This window comes from Glycine soja, chromosome 20 (genome assembly GCF_004193775.1).
Source record: "Glycine soja cultivar W05 chromosome 20, ASM419377v2, whole genome shotgun sequence".
NCBI classification, from domain to species: domain Eukaryota; kingdom Viridiplantae; phylum Streptophyta; class Magnoliopsida; order Fabales; family Fabaceae; genus Glycine; species Glycine soja.
Window position 1 is genome coordinate 13,522,045 of NC_041021.1, and position 24,012 is coordinate 13,546,056.

Sequence of the window (24,012 nt, forward strand, 5' to 3'; positions counted from 1 at the left end):
ACAAACCACAAACCCTTGCGACAAGTACAGATTTCTGATTCAAGGCCAGCTGGGTTACCAGGTTAACCAATGCATCCAGTTTGCCTTCAAGCTTCTTAGTTTCAGATGATGCAGATGGGTTTGTAGCTACCTCATGCACTCCTCTAATGACTATGGCATCATTTATGGCGCTAAACTGCTGGGAGTTGGAAGCCATCTTCTCATTAAATTTTTGGCTTCAGTAGGAGTCATGTCTCCAAGGACTCCACCACTGGCAGCATCTATCATACTTCTCTCCATATTACTGAGTCCTTCATAAAAATATTGGAGAAGAAGCTATTCTGAAATCTGATGGTGGGGGCAACTGGCACATAGTTTCTTAAATCTCTCCCAGTACTCATACAGGCTCTCTCCACTGAGTTGTCTAATACCTGAGATATCCTTCCTGATGGTTGTGGTCCTAGAAGCAGGGAAAAATTTTTCTAAGAATACTCTCTTAAGGTCATCCCAGCTCGTGATGGACCTTGGAGCAAGGTAATACAACCAGTCCTTTGCCACTCCCTCTAATGAATGAGGAAAAGCCTTCAGAAATATGTGATCCTCTTGGACATCTGGGGGTTTCATGGTGGAGCAGACAATATGAAATTCCTTCAAATGTTTGTGCGGGTCTTCACCTGCAAGGCCATGAAACTTTGGAAGCAAATGAATCAGTCCAGTTTTAAGAACATATGGGACATCCTCATCAGGGTATTGGATGCACAAGCTTTCGTAGGTGAAATCAGGTGCAGCCATTTCCCTTAGAGTCCTCTCACGGGGTGGAGGTTGTGCCATGTTCTCAGAATGTGCAAAATCAGAATGCTCAGAATCAGAATGCTCAAAATTATAATGCTCAAGATCAGGATGTTCAAAATCACCAATAACAGAATGCACAGATTCACCAGTAATGGAATGCTCAGAATGATCAAAAGGTATAAAATGATGCCTAACTAATCTATGAAATGTCCTATCTATCTCAGGATCAAAGGGTTGTAAGTCAGATGGATTGTCTCTAGTCATACACTACATTCAGCATGCACACAACTAGTTGCCTTATCATGTAAATAAAGGTGTAGGTTTGAACTACAGCTACCCTCAAATGATATCCAAATGACTTGAAATTTTGTGAGCAACCTTATAAAATGATGAGAAGATAGCACAAAAAATTTCAGACAAAAATTCAAAGTCTAACTACAAAAGCTAAAAATGGTAAGTTAAGAAAAATAAGTGAATAAAACTTGAAAAAATAAAAAACTTTTGACAGAATCGCTTTTTTAGACGATGGAGAGCTCAGCCGGCCATAGGTCAGCTACCATGGCGTAGGAAATTTTTTTCTACCCCAAATGCATATATAATAATTGCGATTCTGATAACCGGAGCAAAAGTTATGGCCGTTTGAAGTTTTGACAAACACAAAATTTGCTAGTTTTTTGGAACTTTCAAATCTGACCAAACTAAAGGCTCTAGCTATTTTTCCCACAAAATATGGATTAAAAGAAGTTACCACAAAAAAATTCAGCCAAAAATAACAACCCTAGCTACTAAAACAAAAAATCTCAAATAATTCAGCATGGGTGGTCGCTAAAATCCGTCTCTAATTGATTTCTACTACTACTCTGTTTTTGCCGCAAGCACAATCTTCACAGCAAAACACCCAAGACTGAAACAGGGGAAACGCTTAATGGGAAAACTGACACAGAACACACATTAAACAAAATACCAGGACACTAAACAACACTAACACACATACTAACACAATACTAACAATTAAACACAAAACACGAAAGGATTAAACACACAACACTAGCTAGCTATTATGAACCTTTGGACACTGCTCCCCGGCAACGGCGCCAAATTTGATCGAGGCCGTACCCGAATCAAATAAACATGAAAATGCTGTAACTAGGAAGTGATCCTAGGTCGTTTCCCAACGAGCAGTGACAAACCAAATGTTCATAATATACTTGCATTAACAGTAACGATTGGGGGGGGTTTGGTTGTTTGGTAATTAAAGAGCAGAACAAGTAACTTGAATACGAAACTACTAATATTAAAAACAGGTTGTTTCCTCTGATTTAGAAGCCATTCTCTTATCCTGGGTTATGGAGAATTCGTCCCTAACAGTCAACCACTTAATCCAACCCTATTTCAATTTACTAAGCGAAAATCAACTTAGGGTTTGCAATACGTGATTAGGCACCACATACACCAGTTAGCCCTTCGTCCATTAAGCATGAACGCAAGTTAGGCTCAGAGGCAATTAATCGAACACGAAGCGTGCACTGATTAATATTCACGAAATTGGGATAACTGGTGAAGGGAAAACTGCCAGGAAACCACATTACAAGTGAAACCTCAAAGAGAGTTGGGCTTCGTCCTCAAAAGGAAACAACAGCAGAAAATCTAGCCTTCCATGGATTCAAACAGAAAACGCAAATGAAACATGAAGCAGAAACGTAAATGAGACAGAAACGTAAATGAACAGAAACGTAAATGAAAGTAGAAGAAGAAGCAAGAATGAACTCGTAATTAGAAGCAGAAAATGGAAATTTGCATTAAGAACGAAAACCGTAACAAGGGAACAGAAAAACGTGAAAACCTAAAACCAAAGCTCTGAATAATGAAAATAGCAGAAAATAGAATGCCTTGCACGAATCCCAAGGCTGCTATTTAAAAAGAGTCACTCAAAGTCACTGGGCCCTATTTACAATACTCTGACCCAAAACGAAATAAACACTGAACAACATAAAAATAAAATTGCGAAATTTCCTAATTAGAAATTAACTAAGGGTTTAGAAAATAGAAGAAAATGATGGCACATCACACGTCATCATCAGTTTTCAACTCAATAATTTTAAATTTGATAACTTTGTCTGAATACTCATAATGACCTAGTTGTCGAAAAAACAATTGCCTTACCGTTTGTGATTCATGAATACCATAAGGGGGAATCCCTTGAGGTGCAACTTGCTTGATCAAATCCTTCAATTCATCGATGGTACATATGGAAGGAATGTCAAATTTTTTTGGATTTTTTCCTGTGAACGAGTAACCGACAAAGTCGTGTTGGCATGGCATGTTCCACCTCCCGTTGTAATATAGCAGGGCATCATGAGTAGGGGTCATAGTTGCTTGAAGTAAGTTTAATATACCATCCGGTATTCTGCCAATGATGCATAATAACTCAATCGGGCCAACACACGAGAATTGATGATTACACATTAACATTGTGTTAACATCATCATCGTTTTTCAATTGCATAGATTGAAAGAGAAATTGGTTACCTGCATCTGTGAATGGCCGCCGGTAGTAAATTTCATCCAAATATTGATTGTTGATTAGCTGAATGGTATTGTCCATTCTACTTTTTAGCGTTTGAAAACCACAATCATTAGGTACTCGAATGGGTATTGGAGTGGAACATCAGAAATAAACACTAGTTTCGTTGTGAATAATTGATCCATTCAGAAAAATAGCTAATTTGTAGTTCACAATCGTTTGACTGCTTGTTTCTCCCAAAAATCCCATAGTTTGTTGTAAAATTTGGTTTGTCAAGTTGTTTTGGGAGAGAATGTGTGATTTTTGAGAGTGTTGGTGTGATATATATAGATGGTGTTCACTAAGACTACTTGATTTTTTTTTTAAATAGACACGCGCGCAGATTTGTGTGTGTGTTGTCAAGTACAACAATGTCGTGTCACGCTTTATGTTGCATCAAATATGTATTGCTTTTAAAAATACGCATGCATTTCACAGTGTGTTGTCAAGTTTGATAACGATGTATCATACATGCGTAATTTATTTTGTTGCACGAATTAGTTTATTTCGTAACATAACATTAATGGCTAATTAACAATAAACGAATCACAAAAATTTATATCACATAATCATTAAAATTAAAAATTAACCAAATGAACCAAATAAATAAATTATCCACAAAATTAAAAATATTCCAAATAAATAACCAAATGTCACTGTAAAAAAATAAATGTATCAAATAAATAAATTATCCAAAAAATTATAAATGACATATACAAGGCAAAAATAAAACAACTTCAATGACTATCCATACGCCGCCTACGCCTCAATCTGTGACCTACAGTTGGTTGGCCAATGTAGCTTCTTGCAATGCCCATACATTCTTCAACAACAGTATAGGCTTCTGTTCCTTCGATCAAGATCCTCAAGTTTAGTAGCCTCTCCAACTTATAATCAATTGCTACAAAGCCATCCTAGCAAGTGAAAAAAAAAACATAACAATTATTAGTAATAAAATACTAAAGAAATCAACAAACACAAATACCAAAAAAAAAAAATATTACCACTGCATGTCAAACATGATGGACATCAATGTCTGCCTCATTAGGTGCCGCTGCTGCCATCGGTTGCTAATACATATCTGGTTCAACAAATTCCTCATATTGCTAAACCGGCGAAACTCTAGGAAGATCCCCTGGCTATGCTGGACTCATGAATGGGTGCGAGATCATGTAAAACCAATCCATGTAATCTGGCGAACAGTGGCCAGGCACTGCACATAATTGCCCTACAAGTGCAATGTACTCACCAAACTGCATCCATCTATCATCAATTTCTTCAACAAAGAGCGAAGACGCAACAGGATGTGGCAGAATAGCCTGGATGTAGCCAAACTGTCGTATAACCCTCTCCGGTCGATGAATGACTGTTAAGGGGCCCCATCTGAGATGGTCGAAAAATAATGAGATGACCCCAATTCTCTAAATGAACGGTGGTCACCGTACGGAATCCAGCACACCACGTCAGGGGTCAGTCTATCAAGACGCCTGCGATACGTGGAAACGAGCAGTATCTTGCCAAAGGTTCATCGACATGCACACACTCTCCTCTCATCATAATCCTTGGCAGGAACAGCGGAACCAACGGATGGAAAATACCCGTAGATCCAACACTAAATATATTTTGCAAACATATTCTTTAAAATACACGACAACATATAATATTCAACTTCAATGAAAAAAAAATTTATAACATCTTAACTAACCTGTAATAGAGTGATATATCCTGCAAGCTGTCTCGTCGTGCTCTTGGACGCATCATTTAAATTATCATACATGTTCACAAGTGCAGCAACGCCCCAAGCGTAACCCCCACTCTGCGTTAAGTCACGTAGTGCATCCAAGAATACCACGTGCACGTGTGTGGCACTCTTGTTAGCAAAGAGTGTACATCCAAGCAGATGCAACAAATACGCTCGCACTGCTACGATCCAGTGACATACCTCGATCTTCATCTCATACACGTCACATAACCACGATAGTCGAACATAAGAGTCATGACATTGAATCGTCTCAGCTCTCGCCTCTGCAACGTTGACCTTGAGTAATTCCACCAACATTTTGAAAGCGTCGTCGACATGAAGTAGCTTAAAGCTATGGAACGCCCTACAATAGGCAGATGTAGCAACGACGGGACGTCATCCAAGGTGATAGTCACCTCTTCGACGGGCAAATGGAAACTGCTAGTTTCCTTATGCTAGCGTTCCACAAAAGCAGACATTTGTTTTCGGTCGCCGGTATCTAGGGAACAGGTTATCAAAGGACTTAGTCCACTAGCCGCCACAAGGCCTTCAATCTCTGGAGCAGGCCTCCCGAACTTAGCCATCTTCCTTCCATGGGAAGATAGCTTCAGCTCAGGACGTTCCTGTAAATAATAATATCAATGATGTAATAAAATTATTAACTAGTAAACTACGTTCTTTATGTTTTTTAAAAATTACATACCTCTCCATTCCAGATTCTCAAAGCAATGTGATTTTCAAAATCTCTGAGAACTTATGTGTCATGGGGTTCGCCTGGAAAACCCTCAACATTAGTAACAACTTCTTCAATAGGTGCTTTTGGCTGCTCTTCGTTCAATTCCTCCGCGGCTGTAGGAGAGTCCTCGACAACACGCTTTTGTTGTCACTGTCTACGAACTAATGCAGTAGGCCTTCGCCACTAGGGGGCATCATCGTCACTCGCGTCTCTCCTCCCCAAGACTTTTCCTATTGCCCAGCCTAAAGCCCGACCAAGACCTCTAGTTCTAACCATTATTTGCACAATAATTATCGTGTTTTTTATATTCAATAATCTAATCTGATCTTACTAATATGATCTTACTCTTAATATGGGAAATCTAATCTAATCTAATCTAATGTAATCTTATATTATCATACATAATTAAATAAAAAAACTAGCCAAATTATATAAAAAGGGAGACTAACATATAAATCAGAAAAATTATCAACAAGACTAACCAAATAAGTCCATACATGATTAAATTTCACAAATGATTACAATACACTAAAAAATAATTACACTAATTTTTTTTAAAAAAAAATCAGTAAAATAAAAAAAATTAAAAAATAACTCCAAATTTTTTTACCAAACATAACATTATTAAAAAAACTTTAAAAAATATTTTAAAAAAATATCATACAAATCACTGATCCATATGACAATAACACTAATTAAATTTTAATAAATAACTAAAATAATTTTTTTTACCATACATAACAGCTATTAAAAAAATTTATAAATAACTCACAATAATTTGTTAAAAAATTGCAACAAAAAAAAATTTTAACATAATTATTTTTAATTTTAAAAAATACCATAATTTAAAAAAAAATACCATATAGATCATATGGTTCATACGGATTGACTCCGTATGACCCATACGAATCACTGATCCGTATGACAATAACGCTAATTAAATTTTAATAAATATAACTAAAATAATTTTTTTATCATACATAACAGCTATTAAAAAAATTTAAAAATAACTCACAAGAATTTGTTAAAAAATTGCAACAAAAAAAAAAATTTAACATAATGTTTTTTAATTTAAAAAAATACCATACGGATCACTAACCCGAATGGCAATAAGGCTTATTAAATTTTAATAAATATAACTAAAATAATTTTTTTACCATACATAACAGCTATTAAAAAAAATTTAAAATAACTCACAAGAATTTGTTAAAAAATTTCAAAATAAATAAAATTTAAACATAATTTTTTTAATTTAAAAAATACCATGGATCCGTATGGCAATAACGCTAATTAATTTTTAATAAATAACTAAAATAATTGTTTTTACCATACATAACAACTATTAAAAAAATTTAAAAATAACTCACTCACAAGGATTTTTTTTAAAATTGCAACAACAATTTTCATTTATTTAATTAATAATTTTTTTAAAAAAATACCATATGGGTCAATTCGTATGGCCACAACACACTGTGAAATTTTTTTAATAATAACTAAAATAACTTTTACCAAAAATAAAAGGAAAAAAAGATTCAAATAAGTTTAAAAAGAAAAAAAAACATAGGGATTAGTAATCCGTATGAACTGATCCATATGGGTCATACGGATTCAACCCGTATGACCCATACGGATCATCAATCTGTATGGATTTTTGTCGGCAACATGCCATTTTTTTTTGCAACAGGTCATTTTTTTCCGGCAAAGCTTAAAAAAAAACCAACACCAACAACAGCAAACACCAAAAACCTATTACATAAAACAATACAATCATGCAACAACATCATAATAGCAAGAAATCATTGAACTCTTCAACAAAAACAACTTGAAAGTGGGAAGAGGAACAAGAAGAAGAACTGAACAAGAAGAACACCACTTACCTCGAAGAAGATTTTCCAACGAACGAGAAGAAGAACTGAAGAAGACGAAGGACCAACAACCACCAACAGCAACAACCACTAACATAGAGGAAGACGAAGGATGAGCAGAAGAGGAACAAGCACCAACACCAACGGTGACAGGAAGAGGAAGAAGCGGCCGTAGGAAGAGGATACGAAGGATTCACGTTGTACGGATGAAAAGGTAAAAATATTTATATTATTAAGATGAAGGACATTTTTGCCATTTCACCACTGGTGCTGGGTGCCCCAGCAAAAATATTGGGTGCACCAAGTAACATCGTACCAATTTTTGTGAGTGTTTCCAATGGCTAGAGAATGGCTCTTAAGGGTTTACCAAAATTTGACCCACAAGAAATAATGAAAAATAAAATATGATTCCAGATAGCTGAGAAATAAACAAAAAAAATCAAAATAAAATACTTGGGGTTCGCCAATGAGTCTTAAAAAATTACAAGATCTAATGACCCCAAAAACTATAGAACAAGTCTTCCATCTTAAAAATTATTTTCAAAAATCAAAACAGGTTTCAGCCATATCACCCATTTGAAGCATTTTTTTTTTCATTTTTCAACTCATGCACAAAACTAAGTCATTTCTATGCAAAAATAACTCATGAACAGTTCAAACATCACATAATGAACATGGTTTATGAGTAAAATCCAAAAACTCCCCATGCCACTAGGAGAAAAGAAGAGATGAAGAGATTAAGAGCAAAATCACACAAAACCACTTAGAATTCCACAATTTTTTTAATTGAAAAACAAAAACTCCCCTCCCCTTGGCTAGCTAGGGTCAGCGCACCATGTAGGTCTCTTGGAGTGCTATTGTGGTGCTTAAATAGGATTCCCAATCCGTTGAGATTTTGTGCTGTGAATGCAAGATCTCAGTGACGTTTAATTATTATTGATTTATTTAGGTAAAATCAAGCCAAATAGCCATATTCTCTATGTTTTGTTTCAGCATCATCAGCTTATGCTGGCAGATCTTAGTCTATAATTTTGAGGGTCATATAATATAGGCATAGATATGTTTTTATCCCTAAGAAGTACTATCTTCTCTAATGAATTTTTATTTTGCGTTGAGTCCTTAATAAAACAACAATTTTATTTTTGGTTCTTAATATTTTGTTTTAGTTCATGATAAATTAGCAAAATTTATATTTGTTCATAATAAACTAATGAATTTTGTTTTAGTCATGACTAATTACAAATGAAAATAATTATCAAAGAACAAACATAAAATTAACTAATTCAGTATGGACTAAAAAAAGGTATCAATGACCAAATATGAAATTGTTGTTTTATTAGGGACTTAATGTAAAACAAATTTTATTAGGAAGTAAACACAAAAATCGAATATTAGTAAGTATCAAAAATACATTTAAGTCTAATATTCAACAAATGTTTGGAGATCATGTGATAGAATAAAGCTACTTACACCTCCAAATCCCACAAAAAGAAACAGACCCTATTACTATAGCTTGCAAGGATATCTTTGAGGGTTCCGATCATGACAATAGCACTCCTCCAAAGTTCAAAAAAAAAAAAAAAAAAACTTCGTACCCTATTGCCCAGAGGCTCTTCGCTATGCGAAGGTATGGAGGAGGGATATTGTACACAGCCTTACCCTGGCATATGCAAAGAGGCTGTTTCCGGATTCGAACCCATGACTAACAAGTCACCAGGGCACAACTTTACCGCTGCACCAGGGCTCGCCCTCAAAGTTCAAAAAATAAAAATAAAAATAAAACAATTTTCCCACAGTTCAACCAAATGTGTTAGATAAACCAAAAAACAAAATAGAACATAAATTTTTTATTCATAAGCAGAACCATATACTGAAAAACCTTACCTACAAACGCAAAAATCGAATATTAGTAAGAATCAAAAACATATTTAAGTCTATAATATTCAACAAATGTTTGGAGATCATGAGATAGAATAAAGCTACTTACACCTCCAAATCCACAAAAAGAAACAGACCCTATTACTATAGCTTGCAAGGATATCCTTCTGAGGGTTCTGAGCATGACAATAGCACTCCTCCAAAGTTCAAAAAATAAAAATAAAACAATTCTCCCACAGTTCAATCAAATGTGTAAGATAAACCAGAAAAACAAAATAGCACATAAAACAGTTTATTCATAAGCAGAACCATATACTGAAAAGCCTTACCTACAAGAGCAGAAAAGATGATTTGGGAGAAGAAAGGACAAAATCTTTTATGAAGACATTATTGGAAATACAAAGCATTCGGATTTTCAACATGAGTACATTATCTCACATGGATGACCTTATTGGCTCATTCTCAACTCACTTGGTACTAGCTATAACTGGTTGCGAATAAGTTTGGCAGCAGCAACCATATTGGTGAGGGCAGGTTTGACCTCAGTGTATTTGCGTGTCTTAAGGCCACAATCTGGGTTGACCCAGAGAATGCTGCTTTCAAGAACTGCAAGCATCTTGTTGATCCTGTCAGCAATTTCTTCTGTGGGAGGAATCCTGGGTGAGTGAATATCATAAACGCCAGGACCAATGCCGGCACCATATTTCACTCCCTCATGGAAGACCGAAAGTAACTTCTCATCTGATCTGGAGTTCTCAATGGTGATCACATCAGCATCCATGTCTATGATTGAGTGAATGATGTCATTGAAGTTGGAGTAGCACATGTGAGTGTGAATCTGTGAAATATCACGATATATTAATATTAATATATAAGATTGTGTAATCATTATTAAAGATTGAAACATGAGAAGTGAAGCTGAACCTGAGTAGTGTCCTCCACACCACAGTTGGTAATCCTAAATGAGTGAACAGCCCAGTTTAGATAGAAAGCCTCCTCAGACTTCCTCAGAGGTAAACCTTCTCTTAGAGCAGCCTCATCAATCTGGATGACAGTAATACCAGCTTTCTCAAGATCCTCAACCTCATCCTTGATAGCCAAAGCAATCTGGTAACATGTTTCAAATCTAATAACAAATAGATAATGTTAAATGAACAGATATCCAGCAAAACAAATCATTTAAATCAGCATGGTAGTCATAAAGGATTATTTTCATACCTTGGTTGGTCATCTCTAACAAAGGACCAGTTCAGAATAGTAACAGGGCCAGTAAGCATTCCCTTCATTGGTCGTTTGGTCAAACTTTGAGCAGTTGAAGACCAGAAAACTGTCATGGGCTTGGGACGGCTCACATCACCATAGATGATGGGAGGTTTGACACAGCGGGATCCATATGATTGCACCCACCCATTGGCAGTAAATGCAAAGCCAGATAATTGCTCTCCAAAGTACTCAACCATGTCATTCCTCTGAATTGGCAAGATTTTTCAACAATTAAATTTTTAGCCATATTTCACTTAAGAAAGAGGTCTTTATTAAACTACCAATAATAACAAATATCATCTCTCCTCACCTCGGGCTCTCCATGCACCAAGACATCAATGTCAAGTTCTTCCTGGAGCTTTACAACATTGTAAATTTCCTCCTTAATGAAACGGATATAATCTTCCTCGGAGATCCTATTCACATAGTAAACATGTAGCAGTTTATATGTCAAACTGTAATAATCATTGGTTTGGCAGGTGACAGAAGATGAAAACTTCATACTCACTTGTTAGCCTTGAATTCACGACGAACTCTTCTAAGATCGGCAGTTTGAGGGAAAGATCCAATTGTAGTTGTTGGAAGAACAGAAAGATTCAATTTCTTCTGTTGAGCATCCAACCTGGCACTAACATTTGTGGCCCTCCGATGATCAGAGCCCTTCAGAGCAGCAGCCTAAGAAAATAAAACAAACAGTTTTAAGAATTCTTCTAAATAAAATTTATCAAGTAAAAGACCAAATTGAAAATCCTGATGAGCACTCACGGCTTTTTGGACAGCCTCATTTATCACCCTTGGGGAGGACTTCCTTGAAGCCAAGGCAGCAGCATTAGCAGAAAAGAAAACCTGCAAAAGGACAGGCAATAAAAAACAGAATGACATCAAGTTTGTGACAAAAAGCCTTCAATGGGTTTGATGTACCTCATCCTTCTGTCCAGACAATGCCTTGGCCAAGGCATTTACTTCAACAACTTTTTGTGCTGCAAATGCAAGCCAAGACTTAATCTCTTGGTCCAATTTGGTCTCATTCACCAGATCAACTGCAGTGTGAAGAAGAGAACACGACGTGGAAACCACAACCTTGTCTGCAGAAGAAAAAGATCGTTCCTATTTAGTTTCTAGTGTGCTATAAAAATGTTAATTGAAAACAAGTACCATTTCCAACAATGTCTCCAAGTGCCTGAAGGGTGTTCAGAGAAGATGCAAAATTATTGGCCCAAATATTTCTTCCATCAACAACACCAGCAAAAAGAAATTTTCCAGATGGAAATCCTTGCTTTATCAAATCAAGGGTCTTTGTTCCACGAACAATGTCAAACCCATATGCAGTAACAGCCTTCAAAGAGGTGAGTGTTTTGTATGCTTCAGCAGGGACATCAGCAAAGTATGTCTCAATCAGAACATTCAAACCAGATAAACTTGACTCTAACTCTGCGTAGGCATGGGTAAATGCTTGTAACTGGTGGGCATTGAGATCCTTCACAAGGGTAGGTTCATCAAACTGGATCCAAGTAGCACCAGCTGCCTTCAGTTCAGCCACAACTTCCCTACATTAAATAACAAAGTATGATTGAAGCAACTTTAGTATATGATTCAAGAACAAATCACTACTTTAAGACCATACCTGTAGACAGGAAGGATCTTGTCAATTAGGGAAAGAAGGGAAAATGACTTCTCAACACCCTTAGCTGGTTTTGACAGCAACAAGTAAGAAACAGGTCCCACAAGCACAGGTACAGTATTAATTCCCAGCTGCATATTAGAAAGAAGGTTATAAGCATCAGTGGATGAAGTTAATAATCCAAAATAACTTCTTTTTCCCTTTTGTAATAAACATTCTTCCCAGATCAGAGTCTTTTGTAGTATGTCATAGGTCATGCAGTGAAGATTTTTCTAAGACCAGAGTCTACAGTTGTTCATTATGAAATCAAATGTAGGATAGTTGTGCTAACGCTATCTTTGAACTTACAACTTTAGCCTCTTTGTATTCATCCACAACCTTGTGTGATGCATAGGAGAACTTAACATCTGGACCCAATTCAGGAACAATGTAATGACTGTACCATAAGGGATTATAAGTTTGTTAGAACTGACAAATATGAAACCAATTGACATATTCGATTTTGCATTTATATATTTAATTCAAATACACTAAACCTTTCAAAGTCCCATGTCCCCATCAAAATTTCCATTCATACACTAACCCTTTCATTTTAATCATGTTTGTAAAACTCAAAAATTTAGAAGGGGGCGATGATTCACTTACTAGTTTGTGTCAAACCACTTGGTCATTTCCATAGCTGGTACAGATGAATTCCCTCTTGCCATCGAGAAGTAAACATCAAACCCAATCTCCCCACCATTCCAATTATATCTAGATGGAACTGCCCCAAGCATGGCTGTTGTGTCCAGTACTTGATCATAGTATGAGAAAGTGTTGCTAGGAATATACTTTATTCCAGCATCAGCCATCTGCTTCCAGATGGCTGACCTAAGGTCAGCAGCAACCTTCTGCAGATCATCAGCACTACTCTTTCCATCCCAAAAAGATTCCAAAGCAAACTTAAGTTCTCTCTTGGGTCCCATGCGTGGATAACCAACAATATGAGATGCCATTGCTCTGTCATTGCAAAATGCAAATCCACAATTTGAATACCTCATACGACCAAGTAAGTTCAAAAATAAAAAATATTTCTTACAGATCCAATTATATCAATATATCCATTCCAAATAAGAAAATAAATAATGGAATGACAGTATTGATAGTTAATAGAAATCTGTGGGTTCAAGACATCTAAATAAATCTTGTAAACAAAATTTTTTTATAGAGACTGATGAAAACCACCAAATTTTTTGCACATGTATGGTCTATGTGGGAACCAGGATCTAACATTCTCTTCAACAATAAAAGTGTATGATTAAAAGATCTAATTGACCACTTAATTCAGCCCTTCAGTTTTTAATTAGTGGTACTGGAGATACTACAAACATCAATAATGAACTTTGATCAACTACTACATAGTTACAAATGAAGAAGAATGCTTGAAAGTATCACATGTGGCCTTCCATATTAGTTTCTTTAGCTGAATGTGGACAGACAACATGAGCAGACTATTACTGACATTACACCTCCAGTAATGAAGCAATATATATATATATATATATATATATATATATATATATATATATATATATATAACAATCAATTATGGAGTCCGAAGTTAGAAGACCATTCGTGAGATTGTTTCTTCACTTCCCCCATATAAGTGAATGATTGTGACAATGAAATTAATTAAAAAAAAACACCATAGCCAAGAAATGAGAATTTTCACTAACAACATTGCAGCATATCAATCCAACATTTCATCCTTTATGTATGAATAAAATGAACAAATTCTTTTACCTCAAGATCATATTCAAAGGTGTGCTTTCATTTGTACAGCACAAATAAATATCAGAATGTCCATTATGAAATATAAATATGTACCAATCATTTGAGCCATGGTCCTTAATCTTTCATTGCATACTGAACATAAATCTTTCTATTGTCTTCAATTCAAGTTCTATAAACCTAAGGCAACCTACAATCTTGGCCCAGTCTCAATTATGCTCCTTCCTACTTTTAAAAATTAACTCTTTAATTGAAATTCAATTCCAACTGTAAGAACATATTCGGAGCAACAAAACAGCCACCGCACTTCTGTATTTTAGAAATTATAGTGATTAAACAAAATAAAAATTAAAATTAAACAAAAAGTTACCAACTCTTAAAAACACACACCAAAAGAAAAGAAAAAATCAGTTGAGAGTCAGAAGCATGAGAAGGGAAGCCATTAACTTGCACATGTGATTATGTGAAATTCAAATTCAACCTCAAGAGAGCATCAAAAATCAAATTTTGAAGGTAAAGAGATAGCAAAACCACAAAGGATAAGCAAAAACCCATTTCGGGGCATCGATCAAAGTCTCAGTTAAACTGAACCATTTCGTTCCATGATTGAAAATGGCAGAAAAAGCCATAAAATAACAATTAAAAATTGAAAGAAAAAAACGATGAGATAGAAAGAAAAGGAGAACGCACCGAGAAGAAGTGGCACGAACAGAGAAGCGAAGAGAAGAGGATGAGAAGGAGAGAGTGCAGAGTGAGATCGTAAACGGCGCCACACACTGAATAGAGGAGAGTTTGTACATTTATACTACTAACTTCACTTCTCTCTCTTCTTACTTCTTTCACTGATACGATTAATAATCTAGCTTCTACCTACTACTACTTTTTTTCTTATCACTGATATTCTATTTTGGGATATGCTAGGTGCACCCAGTATTATTGTTGGTGTACCCAGCAATTTTAGTGAATGGACCATTTTGTCTTTTAAGTAAAAATTTAAAAAAGACGCTCTTCCTCCCGGAACTACTTCCTGCTGCTTCTTTTCCTGGTCCCGGAAGACCACTTGGTGCTGCTTCTTTTCTTCTTCCTGCGTGCTTCTTCTTCTCCGCGAGACCAGCGAGCCCAGCTGATTCTTCTTCTCCGCGAACCACGCCTTTTGCCTTCGAGATAGGTGTCCCTAACTTGCCTTTGCCTTTATTATGCAGTGTAGTTGTAGCATTTAGGGTAGGATAGTGGAACCTTAGGGTAGAAGACGCCGGGAAAATGGGGAAAGGAGTGGTTACGGTGGCGGCTTCCGGAAGATCCGTTTAGGGTTCTTCCGGAACTTCCGGTGTTCCATAAGATTTCCGGAAGAAGGGTTCTTCCGGAAGTACTGAAAGGTCTTCCGGAAGAACTGGTCTTCCGGAACACCTCTTCCAGAAAGTTTCCGGAAGAAGTAGTTCTTCCAGAAAGTTTCCGGAAGAAGGATTCTTCCGGATGACCTTTCAGTGCTTTCGGAAGCACTTTCTGGAAGAACCACTTCTTCCAGAAAGTTTTCGAAAGAAGTACTTCTTTTCGGAAGTTTTTTTTTTAAATATTGTTTTGTTTTTTTTTTAAAATTAGTGTATTTTATTTATAAATAAAGTTGGTTATTTGTATAACTTAAGTTGGTTATTTTTGTTAATTGGTTTTGTTTATTTTTTATATGATTTTAGTTGAGTATTTTACTAATTGTTTAATTTTAAATTATTTTTTTTTATAAATGAAGTTGTTTATTTTTTATAAATAAAGTTGTGTGTGATTTGGAATTTTTTTAAATACTAATTATTTTTTATAAATGATATAAATTAAGTTGTGTATGTTTTGAATTTTTTTTCCCATTTTTGTTTTATTTTTATATATAATTTTAGTTGTGTATGTTTACTAATTATATATTTTGAAATTAGTTGTGTTCTTTTTGTTTATAAATAAAGTTTTTTATTTTATTATAAATAAAGTTGTTTATTTTATTATAAATGAAGAATTTTTTTTATAAATTAATTTGTGGATGTTTACTAATTAATTATTTTTACATTAGTTGTGTTTTTTTTTATAAATGAAGTTGTTTATTTTTTAAAAAAATTAAGTTGTGGATGTTTACTAATTAATTATTTTTACATTAGTTGTGTTTTTTTTTATAAATGAAGCTGTTTATTTTTAAAAAAAATTAAGTTGTGGATGTTTACTAATTAATTATTTTTAAATTAGTTGTTTTTTTTATAAATGAAGTTGTTTATTTTTTTAAGTGGATGTTTACTAATTAATTATTTTTACATTAGTTGTGGTTTTTTATAAATGAAGTTTTTTTATTTTTTTTTAAATTAAGTTGTGGATGTTTAGTACTTAATTATTTTTATATTAGTTGTGTTTTTTTATAAACAAAGTTGTTTATTTTTTAAAAAAATTAAGTTGTGGATGTTTACTAATTAATTTTTTTACATTAGTTGTTTTTTTATAAATGAAGTTTTTAAATTTTTTTTTAAATTAAGTTGTGGATGTTTACTAATTAATTTTTTTACATTAGTTGTGTTTTTTTTTTATAAATGAAGTTGTTTATTTTTTTTAAATTATGTTGTGTATGTTTTCAAATAATTTGATTTAAATTAGTCTTATTTGTTTATAAATAAATTTGTTTTATTTTATAAAGAAAGTTGTGTATATTTTGATCGAAAAAAATACGTGTTTCACATGATTTGCAGATCATGGCTAGAACACGAGGTTTAGGTTGTGCTATAGCTAGACTTATAGGTAGAGATAGACATGATGACCATGATGCAACTGATGTTCCCGAGAGGCGTAGGCCTACTGCCTCAGCCCGTAGGCAACGGGTTTATCAGATGACTGCGGATGCACTTGATATGGTTGAGGATGTTGCTGACATGATTGAGGATGTCCCTGATCTGGCTGAGGAGGCACCTGAGATGACTGCGGACGTACAGGGTGTTGATGGTGCTGAGGGGTCAGATGCTGATGATGCTGAGGGATTCCCTGGTGGGCCACATGACCCGTCAGTGCTGACATCATTTGCGGACCATGTTGCACATGCTGTTTGGAGTGGACATGTATTTTAATTTGTTAATTATTTATCATTGTTGATTTGTTTGTCATTAATTTTTTTTAATAATTGTATAATTTGTACTTCAAATCAGGAACGTCCTGATTTGAAGTTGGTGTCACATGGGAGGAAGGTGACATTGATTGGTGGCCAGTGCCTGAGATTGAAGGACTGGTAGGTGCTACAGGATTAAGTGCACTGATCGATTGTTCAGTTGTTACTGGCGATCCTGGACTTGTATCCGCATTTGTGGAGAGGTGGCACAGCGAGACCAGCACCTTCCACCTTCCGGTAAGAGAGTTGACGATCACATTGGATGATGTGTCGTCACTCCTCCATTTGCCTATCACTGGCGCGTTGCACAGTTTTCATGCTCTTTCTGCGGAGGAGGCGATCTTTTTGTTGACCGAGTTGCTAGAGGTGTCTATTAAGGAGGCTAGAGCCGAGACAACACGATCACGTGGAGCATATGTACGACTGGGATGGGTTCGAGACATTTATGAGATGAGATGTCAGGCCCGGAGGTGGATTGTAGCAACTTGTGCTTATCTGCTGCACCTGGTCGGTTGCACTCTTTTTGCTAATAAGAGTGCAACATATGTTCATGTGGTGCACCTAGACGCTTTTCGCGACCTGGGTCAGAGTGGTGGTTATGCTTGGGGAGTTGCCACACTGGTTCATATGTATGACCAGTTAGATGAGGCTTCTAGGACCACCACACAACAGATTGCTGGGTACCTGACTCTACTACAGGTTGTTAGACAAGTGGCCTCAGATATCTTAAGAAGGGGGGGTTGAATTAAGATATTACAAACTATTTCCCCAATTAAAATTCTATTTCACTTTCTATTCAAGTTACAAATTCCCTTAATAATGAACTTCTTAAATGTTGATTCAAATAGAACAATCTGAATATAAATATAAAACAATAATAAATAAAAGAGATTAAGGGAAGAGAAAGTGCAAACTCGGATTTATACTAGTTCGGCCACACCCTTGTGCCTACGTCCAGTCCCCAAGCAACCCGCTTGAGAGTTCCACTATCTTGTAAAATCCTTTTACAAGTTCTAAACACACAAGGATAATCCTTCCTTTGTGTTTAGAATTCTTTTACAACAAGAGACCCTCGGTCTCTTAATCCCTTAGAGAATTAGAAAGAGAAGAAGAATGAATCTCTCTTGAAAGAGATAGATTTTACAATCTGAGCACTCAAATGATTCCTTAATGAATTGAAATTGAATTGGCTAAGGAATTCTTAAGAGGATAAAATGATTTTGCTCTTTGAGAGAATAAACACTTGTTGTTCTGAAAAACTCTGAGCAAATTTGTGTTCTAAGTCACATATATATAGACCATTGGTGGTCATGTAAAAACCTTTTGAGAAGTTGTGACTCTTAGAAATATTTTTCTGAAAATCTTGTCTGATAATCGGTTACAGTATTTGTGTAATCGATTACAGCTTTTAAAATTTGAATTAAAACGTTTATTAACTGCTGGTAATCGATTACCAATATTGTGTAATCGATTACACAGTCTAAAATTTGAATTCAAATATTTAGTAGTTGTTGTAAAGCATTTTTGGCCACTGGTAATCGATTACCAGAGAGTAAATCTCTTGAAAAACACTTTTTAACTTAAATTACTTGGCCAAACCTTTTGCTATATCAAATAGGAATTCCCTTCCTAACATACTAGTGATCATCTTGATGTTGTGGCTTGTATTCTTGAATCATTGTCTTGAATTTAAACTTGAAAAGCCCATTTGCATCATTTGCATCAAATCATCATGATCATCATCAAAACACCAAAGGCATTTTCTTCTACACAGGTAAATTTTGTGTTTTTAAATATGTTACGTTCGATTATGATTTAAACATGTTTTTATGTTATGTTAACCTCATTTTTTTGTAGTGCTGGATCTATGAGCACTTTCCTAGTGTTTATTAGTGCGTCACAGATGATGCATACCAGGAGACGTCTCCATGTGCCTCCCGATGGCTGGCGTCGAAGGCGCATATGAAGGGAATCATAGGAGCACCGTACAGGGCACATTGTGATGCTTTGACCGTCACAGATGTGTCCTGGTTGCCTTACACTGAGCATCAGGGGGTTAGGGCCTTTGAGCTGATTTCATCATTCCAGGGTCAGCTGAGATGGGGTCCTATGGTGGTCACAGCTCGACCGGAGAGGGTGGTACGACAGTTTGGTTATATTCAGAGCATCCCTCCGCCGCCTGTTAGTGCTCGGTAGTCACATGATGATATAGATGACAAGTGAATGCATTTTGCGGACCACATACTAGCTGTGGGTGTGCTTTGTCTAGTGCCTGGGTAGGTATCTGCGGATTACATGGAGTGGTTTTTCCGGATATCTCACCCATTCATGATATCGACCCAGGTAGGTGACCAACCTAGAGATGCACCAGCAACAGACCCTGAGGAGTTCATACAGCCGCCCAGCCCCTAGGTTCCAGTGGCATTTGACCCCCCTCCACATGCAGTGGTAAGATTTTTCGCGCATTTAATGTTTGATGAGTTGTTATTTATTTTAAATTTTATAATAAATGTTTTTAATGACTGTCACAGGATGATTACGACGGCTATGAGGCGATTGCACAGAGGTTGGAGCGTGTGCTCAACCTTAGGATGGTCACTACAGGCACAGAGTTATATGATATTATGCAGGATTGCCTAACGATCGCCAGAGGGGGAGCCAGTGCTGATGGAAGTGTCAGGGTTCGACAGAGACGGCGCACAGAGCATTGATTATTGTATTTATTTTCTGTTTTGTAGTTGACATGAATTTTTGTATTTGTTACACTTTTTAGTTTAATATAGTTGACTTGTTTTGTACATTTTATTATTTTATGATATTAACTGACGTATCGATTCTGATTCCGATCGTGGTCCTTAAGCGAAGTTTTGGCGTGTTTTAATTTTTTTTTAAAAGTGAAGCTAAAATCATGAGTTTTGTTTGTAATAATTACATTAAAAATAAATGTTTTTATAAAAGAGGCAGGAAATCCAAAAAAATAAGAATCGGATCCTTTTTTTTTATGTTTAAGTACCCATGTTTGGGGTTTTTTTTTATGGGTGTGCGAGTGGCGTAAGACATTGAAGGGGCGCTATTTGTCATTTTGGACGTCAAAGAACACAAAAAAATTATTTCCTTTCCCTGGTTCCATCAAATTACACCTAAAAAATGAGCTAGAAAATCCAAAAAAATAGGAATAGGACCCTTTTTTATGTTCAAGTACCCATGTTTGGGTTTTTTTTTTGTGGGTGTGCGAGTGGCATAAGACATTGGAGGGATGCTATTTGTCATGTTTGGACGTCAAAGAACACAAAAAAATTATTTCCTTTCCCTGGTTCCATCAAATTACACCTAAAAAAAGAGCCAGAAAATCCAAAAAAATAGGAATGTGACCCTTTTTCATGTTCAAGTACCCATGTTTGGGTTTTTATTTTGTGGGTGTGCGAGTGGCGTAAGACATTGGAGGGGCGCTATTTGTCATGTTTGGACTTCAAAGAACACAAAAAAATTATTGCCTTTCCCTGGTTCCATCAAATTACACCTAAAAAAAGAGCCAGAAAATCCAAAAAAATAGGAATGTGACCCTTTTTTTATGTTCAAGTACCCATGTTTGGGGTTTTTTTTGTGGGTGTGCGAGTGGTGTAAGACATTGGAGGGGCGCTATTTGTCATATTTGGACATCAAAGAACACAAAAAAATTATTTTCTTTCCCTGGTTCCATCAAATTACACCTAAAAAAAGAGCCAGAAAATCCAAAAAAATAGGAATCCGACCCTTTTTTATGTTCAAGAGCTAGAAATTATTGCATTTGTCAAGTTGTGTTTACTTGTAGCAGTGAACAAAACGGTGGATATGGTGATAAGGGTGGACGAAAAATACAATGGTTGTGGAAGGGAGACATTTATACTCTCAAGAGGCAGGGTAGGACATTTTATGGTTTCAGTGGTCGTCGTGAAAGTAAGAGATGAAGGTTGAAGAGTTTCAACGATATCACACAAGTCAAGCAAGCGATTCCGAGTACTCGCAAGATCAATCCCAAGGGATTGAGCTAGGTGCTCATAAGAAAAAGGTAAGTGGTAAAGCGGAAGGGATATGACCTATGCGGATAGGCTACCATGGACAAAGGTGGGGAGCAGTCATGGGAGGCAAGGTACCAACAGGTCACACCAAATTGTCAGAAACCTAACTATACTAGCTATGCTAAACTACAACTAACATGTATTTGATAATTCTTCTTTTCTCATTTCTATTATTGCTGATAGCTTATTTATAGTTGTACATATCCCACAACTACGACCCATCATTGGCTAGCTACCATTACACGACTAACAAACTTACACTGAAATGATTATAAAGAAAATGGATATTTGTGACAATGAATAAAAGCAATAACAAAATGATACACAATAATATCATAATGGTGCATAATGAAATATTCTCCAGCTGGTGCCCATGCTGGTTGTCCTATGTATCCTCTTGGGGCCCACTAAGTGTTACTATAGTATTGCTATCATATATCAACCAAAAACTTTTGGAACAAATTTAGGCTATTATCAATTTATTAATTGTAAAACAACTTACAACAACGCTTCTTTTTAAGATGAAGGAAGTAGTAAATATTTTCAAATAGTACTATTCTTTTTAATAAATGTGAATGATATCGAGGAAGAGTAAAGCATAGAAGCGTGGGGGTTGGGGTTGAACTGGTGTAAACGAAAAGCCGCAAGTCACTCTATAAATTTATAAATAGTACCATTTTTGGACGCAAGGAAAGGAGCAATGGAACCTCGTGGTCGTGGTCGTGGTCGCGACCATCACTCTCCATCCACTGCACCGGTAATTCATATTGATTTGACTGTTAATGTAATTAGGGTTTTTTTATGTGGTGATATGTTGCATGGGTATGTGTAGGTTGTTGTTAGATATGAGGAATCTGAGCGCGGTAGTGGCAGTAAGGAGAAGAATTCATCAGCTGATTCTGATTCTGTTGAAATGAGAGTGGGGAAGTTAAGTATTGGCGATGATAAGCCAGCAGCAGCAGGGTTCGATATATGTCCCCCTAAACAAGCTGGAAGCGTTGTTCTGAAACCTCCTTTGCTTTTAAAGAACAGAGAAAAGAGACAGTCTAGTAATAGCCGTAGCAATGTGGTCGTATCATTAAGGCCTGGGATGGTGTTTCTGAAGGGTTACCTGTCACTAAGCGATCAGGAGATGATAGTGAAAAGATGCAGGGAGTTGGGGGTGGGAAGTGGAGGATTCTACCAGCATGGTTACGGGGAAGACACCAAAATGCATTTGAAAATGATGTGCCTCGAAAAGAACTGGGATCCTCAGTTCGGTCAATACGGAGACCGACGCCCATTTGACGGAGCAAAGCCACCGCAAATTCCTCCCGAGTTCCACAGCCATGTCCACAGTGCACTCAAGGATTCCAATGCCCTCCTTCCCTCTATCTCCCCCGACATCTGCATTGTCAACTTTTACTCCGAAACTGGCCGTCTGGGTCTTCATCAGGACAAGGATGAAAGTCCAGATAGTCTTCGCCTAGGCTTGCCCGTCATATCCTTCTCCATTGGAGACTCTGCTGACTTCCTCTACGCTGACCACAGGGATCTCGACCAGCCTAAAAAATTGCAACTCCAATCTGGTGATGTTTTGATCTTTGGTGGCCCCTCTAGAAATCTATTCCATGGCGTCGCCTCTATTCATCCAAACACTGCCCCCAACCTCTTGCTCCAACATACTAATCTATGCCCTGGTCGCTTGAATCTTACCTTTAGGCGGTACTAAATTATATATGCCTTTCTATGCATTGCTACCTATTTTGTAAAGTCTCTTATGTGATACAGACTAAATCAACAATGCTCCTAATGCTCTACTAATTTTGATGATACCTATAGTTTCTTATTGCTTTTTAAATTCTATAGTTTTTAGTTGCATTGCTTCTCGATCATGTGTCCCTCTCTTATTATTGCATTTCCGCCATTATGCTTGGATTGATTAGTTTGTCAAACCGCAAGGTATGTTCTTTCCCTTTAGAACCAGGTATTGTTTTTGCACTTGATCTAAATAGCACTATTATCCATCGAATTCAAAGCTTTCTGATGTGCTTGACTCTGGCGTACTTGTATCTTACTATGAATATCCACAAGAAAATCATTTAATAACTCAACTTTGAATGTCAACAAGAGCCATAAACGACTTTTCTTTATTTTCATCTACCAGAGAAATTGAAATTTAACATCAAGTTAGTACCTCTTTTTTTTTTTTTGGGGGGGGGTACAAATAGCATCATAGATCAACATTGCACTTAGACAGAGCAATCCAAGCTCTCATTATCAATGTTTGGCTCAATCCCGTTTAATAATTTAACTAATAAATAGAATTAGAGTCATATTGTTGTGAAGCAGTTTCTTGATCTAGAATCAAGCTCGGTTCTCCAAAGCTAATGTAGCGGAATCAATATGTACAAGCAGACAAGAATAAACTTTTTGCTTCAACCTGTCAACAGTCTCCACCAGCCCTTCACTATCCGTGTTAGAACTGCTTCTCAGCATTAAACTTGATTGTGTCCTTTAATTTAAAATTTATAATGTATTCCATTATTATATATATTTGTTTTCTATTAGATTCTGGCAATGAAATTGAACCATTTTCAACTACAATGCAGAAAAAACTACCCTTTCAGCCCCGATTGTCATG

The 24,012-nt window shown here is 36.2% G+C and overlaps 3 protein-coding genes and 1 non-coding gene across 4 annotated transcripts; 3 read left to right on the top strand and 1 right to left on the bottom strand.

Annotated features, from left to right (window-relative positions):
- The first annotated feature begins 325 nt into the window (after nucleotides 1–325).
- LOC114404012 lies at nucleotides 326–432 on the top strand. The gene has a single exon (XR_003664773.1). It is a non-coding gene; the product is annotated as a small nucleolar RNA R71 (small nucleolar RNA).
- Nucleotides 433–9,792: 9,360 nt separating this feature from the next.
- Nucleotides 9,793–15,052, bottom strand: LOC114402748 (5-methyltetrahydropteroyltriglutamate--homocysteine methyltransferase 1-like). Its single transcript, XM_028365417.1, has 12 exons — nucleotides 14,898–15,052; nucleotides 13,083–13,436; nucleotides 12,786–12,873; nucleotides 12,441–12,568; nucleotides 11,972–12,363; nucleotides 11,738–11,901; nucleotides 11,582–11,662; nucleotides 11,325–11,491; nucleotides 11,127–11,232; nucleotides 10,772–11,022; nucleotides 10,478–10,679; nucleotides 9,793–10,391 (listed from the first exon to the last, which is right to left on the bottom strand). The coding sequence occupies exons 1-12, from the start codon at nucleotides 15,005–15,007 to the stop codon at nucleotides 10,035–10,037; spliced, it is 2,400 nt and encodes a 799-aa protein (XP_028221218.1). The 5' UTR covers nucleotides 15,008–15,052; the 3' UTR covers nucleotides 9,793–10,034.
- A 1,872-nt stretch (nucleotides 15,053–16,924) lies between these two features.
- Nucleotides 16,925–20,042, top strand: LOC114401880 (protein MAIN-LIKE 1-like). Its single transcript, XM_028364458.1, has 5 exons — nucleotides 16,925–17,229; nucleotides 17,643–18,030; nucleotides 19,225–19,512; nucleotides 19,612–19,674; nucleotides 19,863–20,042. Exons 1-5 carry the CDS (start codon nucleotides 16,925–16,927, stop codon nucleotides 20,040–20,042), a joined length of 1,224 nt encoding a protein of 407 aa, XP_028220259.1.
- A 1,922-nt stretch (nucleotides 20,043–21,964) lies between these two features.
- Nucleotides 21,965–23,258, top strand: LOC114401645 (alpha-ketoglutarate-dependent dioxygenase AlkB homolog). Its single transcript, XM_028364222.1, has 2 exons — nucleotides 21,965–22,146; nucleotides 22,222–23,258. The coding sequence occupies exons 1-2, from the start codon at nucleotides 22,090–22,092 to the stop codon at nucleotides 23,098–23,100; spliced, it is 936 nt and encodes a 311-aa protein (XP_028220023.1). The 5' UTR covers nucleotides 21,965–22,089; the 3' UTR covers nucleotides 23,101–23,258.
- Nucleotides 23,259–24,012: the final 754 nt, after the last annotated feature.

What these genes read in the sequence shown, in the direction of transcription:
- LOC114402748 (XM_028365417.1), bottom strand. Translation starts at nt 15,007, where the DNA reads ATGTACAAACTCTCCTCTATTCAGTGTGTGGCGCCGTTTACGATCTCA. An exon ending in TGTCTGGACAGAAGGATGAG is followed by an intron (nt 11,663 to 11,737) that starts GTACATCAAACC and finishes GTCCTTTTGCAG; the next exon opens with GTTTTCTTTTCTGCTAATGC. An exon ending in CGTGAATTCAAGGCTAACAA is followed by an intron (nt 11,233 to 11,324) that starts GTGAGTATGAAG and finishes CTATGTGAATAG; the next exon opens with GATCTCCGAGGAAGATTATA.
- LOC114401645 (XM_028364222.1), top strand. Translation starts at nt 22,090, where the DNA reads ATGGAACCTCGTGGTCGTGGTCGTGGTCGCGACCATCACTCTCCATCC. An exon ending in ACTCTCCATCCACTGCACCG is followed by an intron (nt 22,147 to 22,221) that starts GTAATTCATATT and finishes GGGTATGTGTAG; the next exon opens with GTTGTTGTTAGATATGAGGA.
- LOC114401880 (XM_028364458.1), top strand. Translation starts at nt 16,925, where the DNA reads ATGGCTAGAACACGAGGTTTAGGTTGTGCTATAGCTAGACTTATAGGT. An exon ending in GGTACCTGACTCTACTACAG is followed by an intron (nt 18,031 to 19,224) that starts GTTGTTAGACAA and finishes AGTGTTTATTAG; the next exon opens with TGCGTCACAGATGATGCATA. An exon ending in CATTCATGATATCGACCCAG is followed by an intron (nt 19,675 to 19,862) that starts GTAGGTGACCAA and finishes TGACTGTCACAG; the next exon opens with GATGATTACGACGGCTATGA.